Raw genomic sequence first — 18,196 nt, forward strand, 5'->3', positions numbered from 1 at the left:
CGGCCACGCGCGCCGTACGGTGTGCGTCGCCGCGTAACCTACGCCGTAGGCTCTGCGTTGGTGTAACGCGGACCATAAATCAGCCTTCAGGATGAGCATATCGACGTAACTCAGTCATCTCAACTAAACATGGGGCAAATCTGGAGTTTCTTGGGGGCCTTGCTGTAGCCAATGTCAGGCAGGTCATGGCATTTCAGCCACATACTAACATGTATGCAGGGGCGTCAATTGGGTATGGCAAGGTATGGCAGCCGCCACACCTTTGCTTCAAGGGTGTAAATGTTTGTTTTTTTAAATACATTTGGAATAACTACAAATGCAAATAAGAACAACATGATCGATTTCACTAGTTATTATACACTGCAAAAACTCAAAATCTTAACAAGAATATTTGTCTTATTTCTAGTTAAAATGTCTCATTTTTTTTAAATCCCATTACATTTAAGACAAGACTCAAAAACAACCATTTTCACCTGTTTCAAGTAGATTTTCACTTAAAATAAGTAGAAAAATCTGCCAATGGAACAAGATTGTTTTGCTTATAATGAGAAGATAAATCTTGTCCCACTGGCAGATTTTTCTACTTATTTCAAGTGAAAATGTACTTGAAACAGGTGAAAATGGTCAAATAACAAGTTATTTGTCTGGTAATGACTCTTGTTTTAAGTGTAATGAGATTTTTTGACTAAAAATGAGACATTTTAACTAGAAATAAGACAAATATTCCTGGTAAGATTTTGAGTTTTTGCAGTGAGCGAGACTGCATTTGAAAAAGTTCCAATTTTCTTGACCACACAGATAAGCTACATAGCAGACTTCTGTGATGAGTATTTGCTGGACGTGTTGATTGATACTCTAGTTCAGTTCTGTGACTCGTAACCTTGCCATACCTTAGCTTTGACTGAATTGACGCCACTGCACATATGGCTCCTATAATTCAAAGTCATCTGAACCACGCAGGTACAAATGATGCTTACCAATGCCACAACTGTGCAGAAGCCAAAAGTAGCAGTTTTTAGATCCAAATGTGTCTTCTATCAGCAACGTTTACATTACACGAGAGAGGAATTATCATCACCGCAGAGATGCTTCTGAGCCCATTTCCTGTTTCCATCAAAGGCTTTTATCCCAGTGAGCAGTAACATGTAAGGTCTTGAGGGATCACAATTTCTGAAGGTCCACAGGACGTGGGGCGTCTCATGCCATGATGACAGAGCATGCCCCATTTATATGGAGCATGCAGACTGTCATCTGCTGAATGTGGTGATGGTCTCCTTTAAAGTCTAGAAAGCAGTCGGTTTGAACTGCTATGCAAATGTTCTCCTCCTAACAACCGGCAGCTCCCGGCCTGGCTGAGCTCTCCCTGCCGTGTGCCCGGGAGCAGATAACACAAAGATGTCCGGAGGATAGACAGCATCAGTCAGAGGCTTTCATCAGTATGTGTGAAGTAAAAATTCTAGCAACATTGTCTAATAAAGTTCATCTTTAAAAATGGCTTTATTGTTTCAAATATCAAAAATGCACATTTGTCAACATTCGACAGGTGAAAAAGCTTCTCAATGCAACATTTTTTTTTTTATTAGTACATTTTCTAGTCTCTTGTTCTGGCCTGCAAAGCCTAGAGGTTGAGAAAATGATCAATACCCTGAGAGTTTGAATATACAGTATAAAAAAAAAAGCAATCCAGTGGCCAGAGGTTAGAAAAAAAATTGAGAGAATTACTGCCCTCTGCTGTCTGTTGAAAAAAACTTTATAATATTGATGAAGGGTGAAAAGAAAAAAAAAAACAAACAAGACATTTCCTGTAAAAGGCACCTCCAAAGTGGAGCACAGAACAGTTTTGTAACATTTGGCAGTAAACTAGCTCTTTAAAAACACTGAAAAGATTCACCCGTGTACAGCAGGAACAGCCACTTTGGTTACAGGACCATGCTGAGTGAAAGAGCAATGACGTGTTCAAAAAGTGACACTTTCGAAGCGTGTTGTTATCTTAGTGCATAATTGTCTGAAACCACTGAGTTACAGTGTAATGTTATGCAGGAGAAGGCGGCAGAATGACTGGTCTCATTTCAGAACACTCCTGTGGGCAAGCGATGATAGATGGGTAGAGCAGTGGTCTGGGAGCTGAGAGCAGAGAGAACGACATGTATTAAATGAGGGGGAAAGACTACAGAGGGAGTAGCAGCACAGCTGCAGTGACTCTTAAAAAAAAAAGAAAGAAAGATCACCACTGTCAAGATTAGAGGTGGAATTAATGTTTTTCTTTTGAATTACGTCTTATCAAAAATAGTGCGAGTTCCTACCTGAGCTCCCAGCCTGGAGAGATATCGGTTGCGCAAGCCAAAAGCAGACATGGGTGCCAGTCTTGGGGACTCACCCCGTGTCTGCTTACTGGGCCGTCTTTTAACCCTGTAGGGATATTAACGTGGCCACCTTAAAACATCCCGACAATCACACTAACATGATCATGATTATGCAAATACAGTGAAGAAGATGAATCACTCAGTTTTCCTCCAAAAGGCTGGCTGGGCAACAGATTGAAATAATAGTAAAAAGATAAATATTGTAGTAATAAAAGAAAGGATTCAATGCTTCATGATAATCCATGTTTAATTGAATGCCACAGGTCTTTGTATTTGATGAGATTTGCGTCTGTAAAAACACAAGGTCATCTTGTTTTCTTTTTTATTCCCTGCAAATTCTCAATTTAAACTTCCATACACAGAACAGTTAATGCTGCATCACGACAACAAAGCCCAAAGAGGTGAACGTTGAGGAGAGCAGTGCGTTTGACTTTTTACAGCCATGTTCATTTAATCAATAAGCAATTATATTTTAACAATTTTCTTACAAATCTTAAATGATTTATTTTCCCCAAATGAGGTAGTGAATGTTTATCATCCACAGTTTGTAACTCTGATACGAGAACAGAGAACAAACCTCCAACCACAACACTGGAATACTGAGTTGAGCAGTGTGCATGGACTTTATACTATTTAAATGAAGCAGCTAGCAGTTTGGGTAAGAGCTTATAGCAAAATAATCACCTGAGCTTGATAAATCAGCAAAGACTTTGTACATTATTCAAAAACTTGTCTCTTTTAAAAAAAAAAAGGTTACATTAATCAAAAAGAGTTGAAATTTTGAATATATCGAGGAAAAAGCATTCAAAAGTGTGCCTATTTTCATCACTGTCATAATGTTACATTTAATGATGTGGCATACAATACAGTTTTATGAGCCGTTAGCTCAAAAAAGCAGATAAAAATTAAGATATTAGCAGTAAAGCAATAAATATTCAACAGTGAAGAGCTTTGCTCTTTTCCAGATTACATGAATAAAAAAAAGGTTTATGGTGCATATACAAGATTAAAACTGAATAAGAAAAAGTGTATCGTGGGAGAGTTGGCAGTTATTGTGAGTGCCGACTTGTGATTTATGACCATAAAAGAGCTGCTGAGTGGTCGGAAATAAGCAAGCTAACAAAGTCCTGCTGAAAACAACTTGTAAAATGACAATGGCATCCACAAAGATGCTTAAAATATAAAAACTGATATAGAAATCCCATATCACGACTTGCAGCAGCTTGTTATAAAATTAAAAACTCTTACAAAAGGATATAAGCACCATCCCACCTGATAAAAAAAGGTTTAAAATCAGTAACTTTCTTAGCCTTCTTCGGAAAGTGAAGAAACTTCATGATGTGGTTTTACACAGAGGAGTCAGTGGTGAGTGAGCACAGGCAGAAATAAAGTCTGAGATACTCGGGTCCAAACTGGGTCGTCATTTGTTAGCGTCCTGATACAAACCCTATCAGATATCTATATACGGTTATGCAAAAGCCAATCCCAGACAGTCAGTTCTGCTGCGAAGAACCACAGATGACATCACTGGGCGGAGTCAGTACCGCAGTCCCGCCCCATGGCAGACGACTGAAAGCTCTGGGGTGGACAGTGCAGCCAGCTGGCTCTGAAGCCCAGGACCATGTGTGTTCGTTCTTCATCATGATCATCATCATCTGGAAAATATCAATTACAGCATGGACCAGAAAATATTAGTCGGAGTGCATATACATGTAAACACACAATAAATGACAAGTTGAGAGTATTTAGAGACAGAGTGACAGATGGAAACAGATGTGACCACCATTTCTGCCGACTGTGTCAAATCTCATGCAAAGAATGAGAACAGAAAGTCACCATAACCACAAAGAGAACTAGTGTAGTTTATATCAACGGAGGCAGTGCTAAATCATTCAACCACAGGTGGAGAAGCATTGACATGCAGCCGGCAGTGCATGTGAATTTAGAAGCTAAAGCCTCAATAAATGGGCCGTAACCATTTCCTGCATCATATCTTTCTGCATGCATAATGTTGATCAGCCATAGCTGTTAAAGGCAAGGGCATGTGTGGTGGTTAAAACTGTGTATTGAGAGTTAAGACAATAAGGCATAAAAAAAAGTGTAATGAAACGGCATGAAGTTTCATTTTCTTTTGATTTTTCACGCACACCAAGCTGTCAAAAGCATCTGTCTCGTTGTCGTAGACATTAGATCTACTACCTTTTTCTTTTTCCCATTCCAGCAAGACGAACAGGATGGGTAAATATGTTTTATGGTTGTCTGCCAATTCTCATCAAATTCAAGGAAACTCTACCAAGTTGACATTTATTAAACATTGTGGAAAAGTAGAGAAAGTAATAAAAAACAAGGCATAACATTCTGCTTACATCCAAATCCCTCTTAAAGTACCCTTTTAGTGTGTAACGTGATCAATCATCAGTCTAAAAACTATTTCACTACAGTTATACTAAAATGACTGAAACATACTGATTTAGACGCAATCAGAATGAAAGTTCCTGCTAAGCTCATTAGTGGTCCTGTTCACAACACGGCCACAATTAAGTTGTTAAATAGGTCTCTGAGATCCCCGTCTAATTATTGGGTAACTGAATGGAATAGGTAGTGATGGAAGGTGAAGGATTAAGGGTACTCACTCTGCATCTGAAGTGGCTTCTTTCTGGAGTTTGGCTCTGGCTGCGGCTGACCGGTTTAAATCTCCACCTGGAGCAAAAGAATGAGATCGGGAGATTAAGAAATGTGCAAGTCTGCTGATTAAGAACAGAGTGAGCTAAAGAGCGGCAGAGTCAAGTGAAGAGATGTCATGGAAATAGAAAAATAAGCAGGCAGGGAGGGAAAAAAAGAGAGACATTAAAAGGAGTGAAAGCATAGGAGTAAAAAAAAAAAAGTTAGGAAATAGGAAAATTCAAGGCTACAGACTTCTCTTACCTTTGAGATAATCCACAAAGTACAGCATCACCACTGCCATCAGTGCAACTGTGAGACAGGTGGAGGGAAACCAGTGTGGAGAATTATTGGCAATGTCACTCAAAAGTGTCTAACAGTACTTCGAACGATTATAATCTAGCAGACACATGGAAGGAAGAGGCTGGAAATACTGACTGCAAATGCAGGCGCAAAAAAATACTTCCAAAACCAGGTATCCTTTGTTGTCTAGGATGGACCCTGCTGCCATGGCAATGAGGGCAAGTCCCAGGTTCTGGATAGACTGCATGCTGGTGCACAAAAACAGTAGGATACACAATAGTGTCCGTGACAAAAAGGTCCAGTAATAATATGTCAGAGGGCTGCCTAGTCAAGCAGAACATGTAATATGCAGCAATTATGTAATTAAAAGGGTACATACAAGCCATACGCTGTGCCCAGCTGATGCTCAGGAACCACAAAGGCCACCATGGGCCACAGTGCACAGGCCAGCAGGGAGTATGAGACGCCGAGCAGAGACTGGAAGACAAAGGGCATCAGAATGTCAAGTATATTCTGTATAATGTCATACCTCTGTGCATTATTTAGCAGTGCTCTGCAGAATCTAAACCTTATGTAATGATTTGAAATCTCAGATGTATAATGCACTGATGAAGCATATTGGCCGAGTTGACAATTACTGTAATATATGAGTAACATATGGAGCAAGGCTTTACATAAACTGTATTTTGTTCTAAAATCAGGGCCAATTGTTCTTTAGTGGTCCAAGGAGGTTCCTGAAACTAGTAAAAGCTTATTTTTTTTGTGTTTTCATAATACATTCTATTATCCTCAATAACAACATCAACAACAAAACAAAAGCAGTCAAAAAAAACAAAAAGAAAAACACTGAATCTGTTCAACAAATGACAGAATTTGCATCTACCAACAGGTCATATATTCAACAATGACTTACTTCACGCTTCATGGAATTTTCACAACTTCTGACACTTTCTCTCGACCTTTTAGCAGGTATTCTACCGATTTAATATACTTGCTTGTCTCTTTAATTGAATTGAAAATAGAACTGCTGAGAACTTCAGAATATAGCCATGGCCGACTACAGGGGCAGACTAGTACTCTGCCCAAACAAAGATTAGCGGTGGGAGCACCAATGTTTTGTCTACTAGAATATATCATCCTCTACGCTTTAAAATCACCATGCTGCTCTGTTTCACTGTCATTCTGCATGGAGATGCCCGATGTATGTTCTGCAACTGTTTTACAGGAATTTAATTTACCAAAATCTGAATCATCTCTCAAGTTCTTGGTAACTTATGACGCTTTTCCACTAGTACCTACTCAGCGCGTCCCGGCTCGGGACGGCTCGTCACGCCTCTACCCGCTTTGTCCTCGTTTGTTTTTCCACACCCAGGTGAGAAGTGGGCGGGTTGGGGTGAAGCTGCTGTGTCGATTGCGCAACCCCTTTGTTTGTGTCGGCGCTGATGAGAAATCAGCTGGAGCCGCGAGCGGCTGAGAAGAAAACAGAGCACCTGTGGATCTGATTGTTCCTTATCGCCCGTCTACATCCCTTTTTTAATTCTCTCGTCAGCCCCCAGGTTTATGAACATCTGCACCTCAGAGTTGGATCACCAAACAGAAGTTTGTGCTGTATAATAAAATCGCCGTGAGCCGCTCTCGCGCTGACTCCCGCTTCCTGATTCAAACGTCTGACGGCCCCGCCCCCCGACCAATCGGTGGCGTGTATTGTGATGACGTCAGATCCAGGGCCGACTCAGCACGCTTAGAACCTCGGCACAGAAAAAGTATCTGCTTGGCACGGCTCCACCTGCCTCGGCCCGTAGTGGAAAAGCGCAAGACGGGGGCGTGGCTGAGTAGGTACTAGTGGAAAAGGGCCATTAGAAACTCAGCTTTCAGTCCGGTTATTCAACTAGTTGGAAAGAACATGTTAAAGGGTTTTTTGCACACGCAACCGTTTAAGAATGCAGAAAATGCATTTCTGTTTATGTCCAATGCCAAAAGGTTGGGTTACCATGGCGATCCAGGGGTTCCAGAAAGTGAAGGCCAGCATCATGTGAGCGCCGAGTGTTGCAACCACAGCAACTAATACCCAAATGACATTCCTCCCAGTTTTATCAACAATAAAACCCAGAATTGGAGATGCGGGTGCTGAGATGATGTAAACAATACTGGGAAAGACAAAAAGACATTAAAAGGTCTATGTTTAGAAAAAAGTTGTAACTAATGTATGAAATAATAGTTTATCAATTAGCCAAAATTAAAAAAAAAAAACAACAAAAACCGGTAGCAGCCATTATTGCAGTATCACCTTTCGCCTTACCTGTTGACAGCTCTGGCTTCAGCTGGGGAGAAGTTGAATTTTTCAATGAAGAACACCCTGAAAATGAATAAATAAGACAATAACACTCATACTCCAAACTACTAATATGTCTGTAGTTTGAGAAATAGAATCGGAGGGTTCAGTGAGGGAAATTAACATGGTGACATCTGCAGGGTTGTGTTTCTTTATTTCTCTTTAACACAAATCCACCAACATCATTTCCATTTATGACTTTTGCCCTCCTTTGTCTGTTATCCAGCTTAAATAATAAAACAGTTTGAGTTAAGTTCCAGCATGCTTGGTTCAATATTGAACAGATTCTGCACAGAGGAAAATAAATAAAAAAAAAACAAAAACATATTACAGATCCATCAACATCCGTTTATCCAAGGTTAGGTCGTGGGGGCAGCAGCCTTAGCAGAGAGGCCCAAGCTTCCCTCTCCCCAGCCTCCCCCTCCAGCTCCTTTGAGGGGATACCGAGGCGTTCCCAGGCCAGCTGAGAGATATAAGCCCCCCAGCGTCTCCCAAGGGAGGCAGCCGAACCAGATGCCCGAACCACGTCACCCGACTCTTCTCTATCTGGAGCAGCAGCTACTCAATTCCGAGTCCCACACCGAGAGGACCGAGTTTCTCCCCCTCTCTCTAAGGGAGAGTCCTGCCACCCTACAGAGGACACTCATTTCAGCTGCTTTTATATATGATCTTATTCTTTGGTCATTACTCACAACTCATGAGCATAGGTGAGGGCAGAAACGTAGATCGACCAGTAAACAGAAAGCTTTTTCCTTTCAACTCAACTCTCTCTTTGACCACAAGAGACCGGTACAGAGTTGGCACTACTGCAGACGCTGCAACGATCCACCTGTCAATTTCTTCCTTCATTCTCGCCTCACTCGTGAACAAGACCCTGAGATACTTGAACTCGTCCACATAAGGCAGCACCTCCTTCCCTACCCAGAGAGGGAATTCCACCCTTTTCTGACTGAGAACCGCGGCCTCAGAATTAGAGCTGCCGATTGTCATTCCCACCGTTTCACATTCTGGTGCAACACGCTCAGAGGAAAGCTGAATATCACGGTTTTGATGAAGCCAAAAAGGACCACATCCTCTGCAAAGAGCAGAGATTGAATACTCTGGCCACAAAACCAGACTCCCTCCATCCCCTGACTCTGCCTAAAAATGTTGTCCATGGGGGTTATATTGGTGAGACAGAGCAAACCTGACGGAGTCTAACCTTCACACGGAACGAATACGACTTACTACCGTCAATGCGAAGCAGACTCTCGCTCCGTTTGTACAGGGACTGTACAGCCAGTAGCAACAGACCCGGTGCCCCATAATCGGAGCACCTCCTCCACAAAGGACTAGTGAGGGTAAAGAGTTGCTGCAGTATTCCACAGACAGGACAGAACCCATATTGTTGCTCCTGAATCTGAGGTTCAACAATCATTCGTGGTTTCCTCTCCAGCATCCCTGCATAGACCGTGCCAGGGAGGCTGAGGAGTGTGATTCCCCTATAATTGGAACACATCCTCTCGTCTCCAGATCTCATCCACCCCCAGTTTTTTGTTGAACATAAAAAACTGAACATTTTTTAATTTCCCAGCATTTCTTAAATATTCCAGCAGACATTATACCAGCAAAGAACAATAACTTAAAATAAATAGATTAGCAAAATACATTTTTTGGCCATCTTTGAGCTTACGTTAGGCTTAACTGACTGAACATTGTAACATAGGCCTTAAAACAATAAAAATGCATTAAAGCGCTCATGGTTTTTTATCATTTCAAATGATAAATCAAACTTGTAGTGCTGAAAGACTTTGCAGATGTGCCCCCTCTAGATATTTGAGCAGAACATTCATTGCAAACAGCCATTTTTGTATTATTCTTTGCCACTCTAAAATACTTACACACTGCTGACATGTTTGCACCGCACCACTTCACTCCACGCTCCACGTTGATTTCGTCATGTAAACGCACCTGTAATAGATTGATTTATGTTGTTTTGGTTCCACCTGCTGGTGAATATTAGGTAAAATTCTTATGTGGTTAGTTTTTGGTTGGCCAACGATTGATGTGGTGCGCAACAGTTACGGAGCGGCCAGTCTATTTCCTTATATTACAACGCCGTTATTAATTGTTCGGTTTTTTCCCCACTTATTCCACCGAACACCGAAAGTGTTTTTTTGCCATTTTCGGCCGAACAATTTCGGTTACCGAACAATCGGTGCATCACTAATAAGCAATCATTCTAAATGTTAGCCTTTGATAAAAAAAAGAGATAATACAACAAAACTTAACTAACCGCAACGCTATGGGCTGATAAAACCTTCAAGCAACAGAAAAATAATGTGTTTTTGACAGATATGTTATTTCAGTATTCCAGTCTGTGGTGCAGTCTTAACAGCAGCAGCTTAACAGCCGGGGCCAGTGCCTGGCTCCAGGGGACTTTGTGCCTATAAGAGGAATCAGTAGCACCTGTATGTGGCCAAACTGCAAGTAAGGTAAAAAAACAAAAAAAAAAAAAAAAAATGTTAATCACATTATCAGTTTGAACAAGCGTGATCTCTCAGGTTCGATACTGATTCATCTCTAGTGCCTCATTAACCTCCTTCACGACTCACTGAATGTAATTCACATTTACACTTTTATGGTCATATGAAGCTGTATCATTGATTTCAAAAGAGGCACAAGAGAGACCCAGGAGAACAGAAGGGTGGAGGACTTACTCAGTCCACACCATAAAAACATCTGTTATAAATATATGAGAGCTATAAAGGCATGTTGAAAAGGGAGTCGTTGTGTTGTGTCCCTTTAGACCAGATCGTGCCACTGTCATTTCATTAAGACCTTAGGAAACTGTATGAATTTGTAACATCTCCTCAAAAGGGTTTTTAGCTCTCTGCCCTGTAATGCCACAAATCCTGACGAAGTGACAGCATGCAATACACTGGAAGCTGAGCTAAGCAATGTTCATCATTGTCAAACTTGCACATGGCAGTGTACACCAAAACAAAATTATAATACTTGCTGCGCATGGAACTTTGCTGGTGTTTCAGCTAACCATGCACATCCCAAATCTCTGCAAACAGTCGCAAAATGGACAACTGGCCTGTTTGACAAACATTAAAAGCTGGAGGGAAGGCTGTTTGAGCCATCTTTTAACATTCACATGAAGTCATTTAGCAGACACTTATCCAAAGTGACCTACAGGAGAGGACCAACAGTCGAGCTTCAGTACAGTTACAAACGTTTATATGGTGCAACTCTAATGTGACTCATTCTGGGCCATTTTCCCACCACAGCAGCGTAATTTTCTGAGTAGTCACATCTACTGTTTAGGATTTCAATTGCAGCGAGTGGAGTGCAAAGCAGTGGAAATTATTAGCTACGTCACTGTGCTGAAATACAACAATTTGCTAGCACGGTGACCAATATGTCAAATGTTCTCGACGCATAACACTTGCATCTTCAATCCGGTCTTCAAAAACAGTAAATGCAGTGATTTATGGGGGATTCAATGTGATTTTTGTCTTCAAGTGCAATTAGTTTTCTCATGACTGAGTAGAAAGTGCTATGAAAAATCAGACAGTGATGGTGCTGCTGAAGGATTTGTTGATTAAAAAAAAAAAAAAAAAAAGTAATCACATAACTCTAGCAAAGTAGCACTCTACAATAATTAAACACAAGCAGAACTCTGCCCATAAGAAATATATAATGAATTTTGAGAGACTAGTGATGTATTAAGTCCATCCTGAATTTCATAAAACATAAAAGGGTCCACTAATGACAGGCTGTTATGAGTGTATTACTAAAGTGATCCAAACATTAGAAGACGAGGAGGGGAGAGGTTGTGTTTGTGTATCTGAATGTAGATGCAATACTCACTGCCCCAGTCCAATAAAAGGGAAAATGGCGACGTAATAACCCACACAAATGATGAAGATGAGCCACAGGGTGAAGGGGAAATCTTTCACATCAGTCAGCTTGATCACCTCACCTAACATGCAGGACCATAAACCCACCCAAATCAGTCTGGGACCAGAATATTCTTTGAAACATAAGGGCTTCCTTAGAAGAAAGGGATTCCCGTGGTTATGACGGGATATTTTAGAAAAATGCTAAACCTGAATAAAAAATGTAATAAAAAGTTCAAATAAGCCCTCTTATCCTATCATACCTTAGAGTAGTTATTGACAGGTGTGTGTCAAAGAGGAAACACACAAGAGAGAAGGCAATATCTGTGAATGCATTACCTGTTTCCCCTTGTTCTTTCTGGAGAATCCTCTCTGCTCTCTTATCCAGGAATGCCAACACCAATGCACAGATCAGTGAAAATAGACAGGTTACACCGGCTAATGAGAGAGAAAAGATACATTAAAAGTGTTAAAGATGATACATGAGACATTTAGCATTATGTTTTTAGTTGTAAAGTGATAAGATTGTCACAGGATATTTGATAACTTCCACGGTTTTCAGTCCATCTCAAATGGTCAGATGTAAGTTTGTAGACACAGACCATAAAAAGGTAAAGTGCAATTACAAGATGTACAAAAGTGGAAGCACTTTTACAGCTCAGAAAAAAAAAAAGGAACTGACACTTGGTCTAACCTTGTGATTCATCTGAGGTAGCAAGTAGCACTTTTAGTTCTCTTTAATACTTCTCTCTGTGTTATCTGAGACCATTACTTACAAAGAAAGGATTGAGTATCTCTAGCCTAGAGATAGCGTACATGTAACTACAATTTCACTTTTAAGTCTTTTTCCACTTGAGTGAAGCACAAGCGTCAAATACCCACCGATCATGAGTGATGCACCTAGCGCTGTGTAGCCAGTTGAGCCAACCATGACGGCAACTTTGTTATAAACCCAACCCATGATGTTCATGTTCACTGTGCTGCCCTAGACACACAAAGAGAGGAGGAGGGGATGCACTTGAGGCTTAAACTCACTGATGATGTGCAGTTTGTAAAACAAGCTTATTTACAATCAACACCAAACGTGGCAGTGCTCATACCAGTCGAGCCATGCTCAGCTGAAGGCCAAACACCAAGTTGAGCTCCTTGCCTTTGAACCAGTTGACTGCATATGTGTTTTGAGCCACAGCCAAAGACTCTCCTCCAATGCTGTTTAAAATAAATAATTGATCAATTAATAAATAAAACAATAACAGAGAAAAATGCATGGGAGGGAACAAACACTAATATGAACCTCAGATTTAACACCTCTGCAGAGTGAAAGGCTTGTGACATCAGACTTAGTTTTAAAGATGTGATGCAGGTCTGTTACAGGGGTGAGTTTTGGCGAAAGAATGTCAGGGAATGTTATGTCAATTCAATAAGCTTAAATTATAAAACAGAATGTGTCAGTAAAATGGTAGAAAGTGCATTTTTTTGGATGTATAATAACATTTTAACAAAATAACAAGGCTGTGTGTTTTTTTTTTACCCAAATACAAAACGTCCAACTTCCATGAGCCAGAAGCGGTTTAACAAAGCTCCGGTAGCAAATATAACCTGCACAGAGATGAAAAGGAGAGGTGGAAAAGGAGGTGAATACATTTACTCAGACATCAAGAGGTAGGTTATTAATTTTTCAATGTAACTTTTGGTAATTATCCCTTCTACATTAAGATTTTAAGACAAACCTACCTGTCCAACACATACAAAGAGAGAAAAGATAATTGTTCCCAATCTGAAAAGAATAACAGTGGAAAACATAAACAACGAAGATGCAACAAAATGACACAACTCTTTCACTTTTGTTTTAGGTGAGATGACATGAGCATTAAGTACAAAGTGGCATGAATTAGTTGTTCTAGTACCTGATCCCAAAGACCCTGTCAAGTAGAAATCCCCCAAAGAAGCACAGAACCACATTTGGCCAGGAATACCAGGCATACAGCTGCATGAACTTTGCAGTGTTCAGGTTCAGATCCTGCCAGGATAAAAAAAAAAAAAGAAAAAAAAAACACCAGGCTTTTGTGAGATGCCTACATTATTTCAAGATTTAATTTTCAACACGGTGTGGGAATGAAGACATATGAAGGCAGCATTTACCGGGAGGTTATTTGCCTGTTCTGGCCGGGCTGCTCTGCAGATTACTCTTAATTCAGATAAAATCCCATCTCAAAACTCACCTTTACAGAACTGCTTTTAATGTGTGATTAATGTGCCGTGTCATGTAGTGTCCTCATGTCCTGTGTCATGTAATCGTCCTATGTGTACTGCTTTTATGATTCTTATACTATTGTAAAGTGTCTTTAGTGTCTTTGAGTTTACTGCTTTTATGATTTTTACTAATGTAAAGGTTCTTTGAGTACCTAGAAAAGCGCTATACAAATAGAATGTTTTATTATTAATGAATGAATGAATGTAAGCTTTATCCCGAATATGAGAAAACATAAAAACAACAGACAAGTCAAAATAGTCAAAACAACAAAAAAACCATGTCCACCGTTACCATGTCCAAAAAGGAGTAGAAAGAAGCATGTGCTTATTTAATCCTACCCCTGATCTTTTATTAATAATAATAATTTAGTATTATTATAATTATTATCATTATTATTATTATTATTATTATTATAAGTCTTACATGGCAGAAACATCATGTCTTCCTTCCCTTCCCCGCAGGTTGATTTCTCAGTTTGGCATAAATGGGAATAATAATTTAAATAAATAAATAAATAATAATAATTTGTGCCTTAACGTCTCGGTGTGCGACACTGAATTACCTGAATGAGTTGAGTTTGAAGTGCAGCTGGATTGTCATAACAGAAGTAGCTCCCTGCAACAAAGTGTCAGCATTAACTAACGATAAAACAAAGAGACATTGCTTGATTTCACCTTACACGAACTAATTAATCACACTACAAGCTTTCTGTGAACAATGTATGACTTTTATGACTTCAGTAGATCTCAAAACCCCGCATGAAGATGCCGGGGATGTTATGACTCCTCACCGAAGCCCAGGAAGCACATGACCATCAGGACCAGGACGCGGTGCAGGAGCCGGCTGGGGTCGCAGGCGGCCGGCAGCGGGCTGCCGGCTCCCCGTCCCGCCTGCCGCGCCGCGTACGAGCCCTCGTCGTCCTCTCCGAGCAGACTCCGCCGCTCCTCCAGGTCCGCCATGTTCGCTTGTTTGGGAAAAGTTGACGGCAGACGGGAAGACGATCATATGACCAGGCGAGGCGAGTCACGTGACATTGTGTCGTTACGATCGCGCCGGTGTTCTGCCAATCCTCGCTCCCTGCCGAGAAATGCTACTTTGTGGTTCTGCGCATGCGCACAGTGGATTTTCAAAGTTTGCTTCATTTCTTGAATAGAATAGAATACTTTATTGTCAATGTACCTGGGTACAGTGAGATTGAAAGCAGCATCACCTCTCCAGTGCAAGACAAATAAGAAACAATAGTGCAAACAATAAGAAATATAAGAATATAAGAAATATAAATAATATAAAAAATATAAAAAAGGTTAAGGTGCATTTGAATAGTGAAGACCTGAGATTCTATTTACAGATGATTGTATATAGTTACACACATGTAGTGGAATATTGCACAGATAGTCCGGGAGAAGTATTGCACGGTAAAAAACAGTAACGAAGATATTCACGTTTTATTCAGGGCGGTTATGGCTTTGGGGAAAAAGCTGTTTTTAAGTCTGTTAGTTTTTGACCTGATGACTCTGTAGCGTCTTCCTGAAGGCAGCAGGTCAAACAGGTCAGAGCCGGTGTACGATGTAAAATGGATAATATGGGATGTTGAGTATTTGATCCTTCAAAATACACTACCCATGACATGAATTGCATTACACTTTGTGAACATTATACGATAAAGAGAAAAAAAAACAAATCGCTTTATTTGATATTCATTCAGTCATTCGACTTTATTTAACCAGGCAGGTCATTAAGAACAAGATCTTATTTACAATGACGGCCTGGCAAGCGACAAGAACCACTTGTGGGGGTGGGAAGTGGGCTAGGGAGTAAAACACAGTAAAATTGTAGCTCTACAAAGGTGGAAAACTATTAGGTAGCATTTTTTGGCAAAGCAGCAGAAATTGGCAGAACACCGGTTCGCGGTGCTGTGCTGGATATCAAATGTGTAATTGGTCGAATTTGAGAAAATGAACTAAATTGTTGCTTTTTCGATCTTTGGTTGATGCATTTCTAAAATACACAACAGTACAATGGCTGAAAGAAACATCTCAATTATAAACAAACAGAATAAAAAAGCGGTCTGGCAGCTGTCTTGTGATACTAATAGGATTGCCAACTCCCTGAAAAATAAATAAGGGACACCTCATCGGCAGGGCTGGTGTTCTGCCAATTTCTGCTGCTTTGCCAAAAAATGCTACCTAATGGTTTTCTACCTTTGCAGAGCTACAATTTTACTGTGTTTTACTCCCTAGCTAGCCCACTTCCTTTTCCCCCAAGTGGTCCTTGTTGCTTGCCAGGCCGTCATTGTAAATAAGAATGTGTTCTCAATGACCTGCCTGGTTAATTAAAGGCGAATGACTGAATGTATATCAAATAAAGCGATAGAATTGTTTTTTTTCTTCTCTTTATCGTATAATGTTCACAAAGTGTAATGCAATTCATGTCATGGGTAGTGTATTTTGAAGGATCAAATACTTAATATCCCATATTATCAATTTTACATCGTGCAAGAAATGATGGGCGTCGCAATCAAATCTGAAACTCGATTGTGCGCGTGCGCAGAACCACAAAGTAGCATTTCTCGGCAGGTAGAAAGGATTGGCAGAACACGGCCAACCTGATTGCTTTCACCTTTCCTGGCGTGGTGAATTTTTTTAGCCCCTTTTTTTGGGAGTGTGAAACGATTTTTTAACTATTTGACTCGAACCTGAATTGAATTAGATGCATATTTTTGAATGCCATGAACACATGGAAAACAAATTATTATCCAGCAATTCACTTTAATACAAAATAAAAAAAATTAACTGAATAAAATAAGTATCTAAACAGACACGTGTCCTGATTAACTTAGAATTGTATAAATTAATATAAAACAATAGAAAGAAAGCAGGACATCCATTCTGTAATAGTGCACATGTTTAGTGCAATAACAAAAGTGCAAACAGAAAGTCTGTAGAAAACTTGTAAACATATTTGTGCCTCAAAGGCCATGACTGTAAGCTACAGTTGTAGTAAAACAGAAAAAAAACAATTTATAAACTCAACAGCTCAATGCCATTTTCCATTGGTATTTTATGACCCACAGTAATACGGGACAAAGTGCGTCCCTTTTCACCTCAATATGGGACGTGTACTTTAGTTTATAAATACGGGTCAATTCTGTTTTTTCAAGGGACGGTTGGCGACCCTATGTGATACCCACTTGAACATGTGGAGGCTGGGTGAAATCTGTCCTCGTGTCTCCCCATCAGCCCATCACAGAAAAGTAACAGCAGCACCTTCAAAGACAGGCTGCTCCACCTGCAGTGTGAAGAAGAGATACTGCAGGACTGTTCAATCAAGCCTGCAGACCAGTGATCGAATGGCACACGTGCAATATTAGCACTCATCTGTGAATGTAATTAACGTTCTCTAAGTAACATACATACATCTAATATATATATAGCATACATATATGTATGTATGTATGTATGTATGTATGTATGTATGTATGTATGTATTGCAGATGTTGCATCCTTTGCTAGCAGTAAATTTATTCTTAATATGATTGATTGACAGTTGGCACAGTCAATGGTTAGCCATTATTATTTCTTAATCTGTAATCGTCATGCTGCAAAGCTTAGTGAAGCTGATACTGTGTTAAACCGGTATCAGCATAACGCAACTGTCATTTTTGATTTTGCCATTGAGTCTACATGTTAAACGGAATATCCCATGATAAAAGTATGCTGACAGCTCTGCAGATATTGAGCATGATAAAAAATTACCATATTGATACTTTCCTGTGATGCTTCTCCATATAGAGCGTGAGCAGTATTGCCTCACATGCCAGACGGTCAGAAGAAACCTATTGCTTTTGCTACTTTTTTATTTCAGAAAAAAACTACTCTCAACTCGTTAAAAAAGGATCTGTTGTTTTAGGACAACAGTGTTTTCACATGTGTGTGTATGGAGGACAGTTTAATCATTGACCATAAGTCATTGATAAGCTTGTTTACTGAGATGAACGGTGTACCTATAGCAAACTAGTTTACTATTTACATATTGGCTAAAGTCAATGAATCAATAGCTCAAAGTTCTCATTTGGAATGTTAGGAAATGACTAACATTTCAGCTATTATTGTGTTTTAAATGTATATGAACAAATGCCGCAAGATTAAAGAAAATATAATGAATTTGAATATATTTAACCGTTGTAAGGTTAAAAAAAAAAAAGGTACATTGTTTTTGGCGCATACGTGTTATTTTGAACATCGCCATAATCACTGAATGTTCTCAGCAATGACTAGTGTAACAAAAAATAAAAGCAGAAATATGTTTTTCCTTTAACATGCATTATCACCAACAAATGAATACTGCATATTTTGGTTTTCCTTTTCTTTATACGTTCATTCCTTGTTTTTACATT

At 39.8% G+C, this 18,196-nt stretch overlaps 1 protein-coding gene across 2 annotated transcripts; it reads right to left on the minus strand.

The window, feature by feature from the left end:
* Window positions 1–1,485: 1,485 nt before the first annotated feature.
* mfsd1 (major facilitator superfamily domain containing 1) lies at window positions 1,486–14,982 on the minus strand. 2 transcript variants are annotated; one of them, XM_061719474.1, is made up of 17 exons: window positions 14,591–14,982; window positions 14,363–14,415; window positions 13,454–13,566; window positions 13,281–13,323; window positions 13,078–13,145; window positions 12,647–12,755; window positions 12,429–12,531; window positions 11,886–11,984; window positions 11,518–11,629; window positions 7,627–7,683; window positions 7,318–7,474; window positions 5,707–5,804; window positions 5,463–5,575; window positions 5,289–5,336; window positions 4,997–5,063; window positions 2,304–2,409; window positions 1,486–2,124 (listed from the first exon to the last, which is right to left on the minus strand). In XM_061719474.1, the coding sequence occupies exons 1-17, from the start codon at window positions 14,757–14,759 to the stop codon at window positions 2,065–2,067; spliced, it is 1,575 nt and encodes a 524-aa protein (XP_061575458.1). In that variant the 5' UTR covers window positions 14,760–14,982; the 3' UTR covers window positions 1,486–2,064. The 2 variants fall into 2 exon arrangements, with proteins under 2 accessions (XP_061575458.1, XP_061575459.1); XM_061719475.1 differs by lacking the exons at window positions 1,486–2,124; window positions 2,304–2,409 and adding an exon at window positions 2,593–4,018 and having other exon boundaries at window positions 14,591–14,978.
* Between the last annotated feature and the right edge of the window lie 3,214 nt (window positions 14,983–18,196).

This window comes from Cololabis saira, chromosome 4 (assembly GCF_033807715.1).
Source record: "Cololabis saira isolate AMF1-May2022 chromosome 4, fColSai1.1, whole genome shotgun sequence".
In the NCBI taxonomy this organism is placed as follows: domain Eukaryota; kingdom Metazoa; phylum Chordata; class Actinopteri; order Beloniformes; family Belonidae; genus Cololabis; species Cololabis saira.

What these genes read in the sequence shown, in the direction of transcription:
- mfsd1 (XM_061719474.1), bottom strand. Translation starts at nt 14,759, where the DNA reads ATGGCGGACCTGGAGGAGCGGCGGAGTCTGCTCGGAGAGGACGACGAG. An exon ending in CATGTGCTTCCTGGGCTTCG is followed by an intron (nt 14,416 to 14,590) that starts GTGAGGAGTCAT and finishes ACTTTGTTGCAG; the next exon opens with GGAGCTACTTCTGTTATGAC. An exon ending in GAAGCCAGAGCTGTCAACAG is followed by an intron (nt 7,475 to 7,626) that starts GTAAGGCGAAAG and finishes TGTCTTTCCCAG; the next exon opens with TATTGTTTACATCATCTCAG.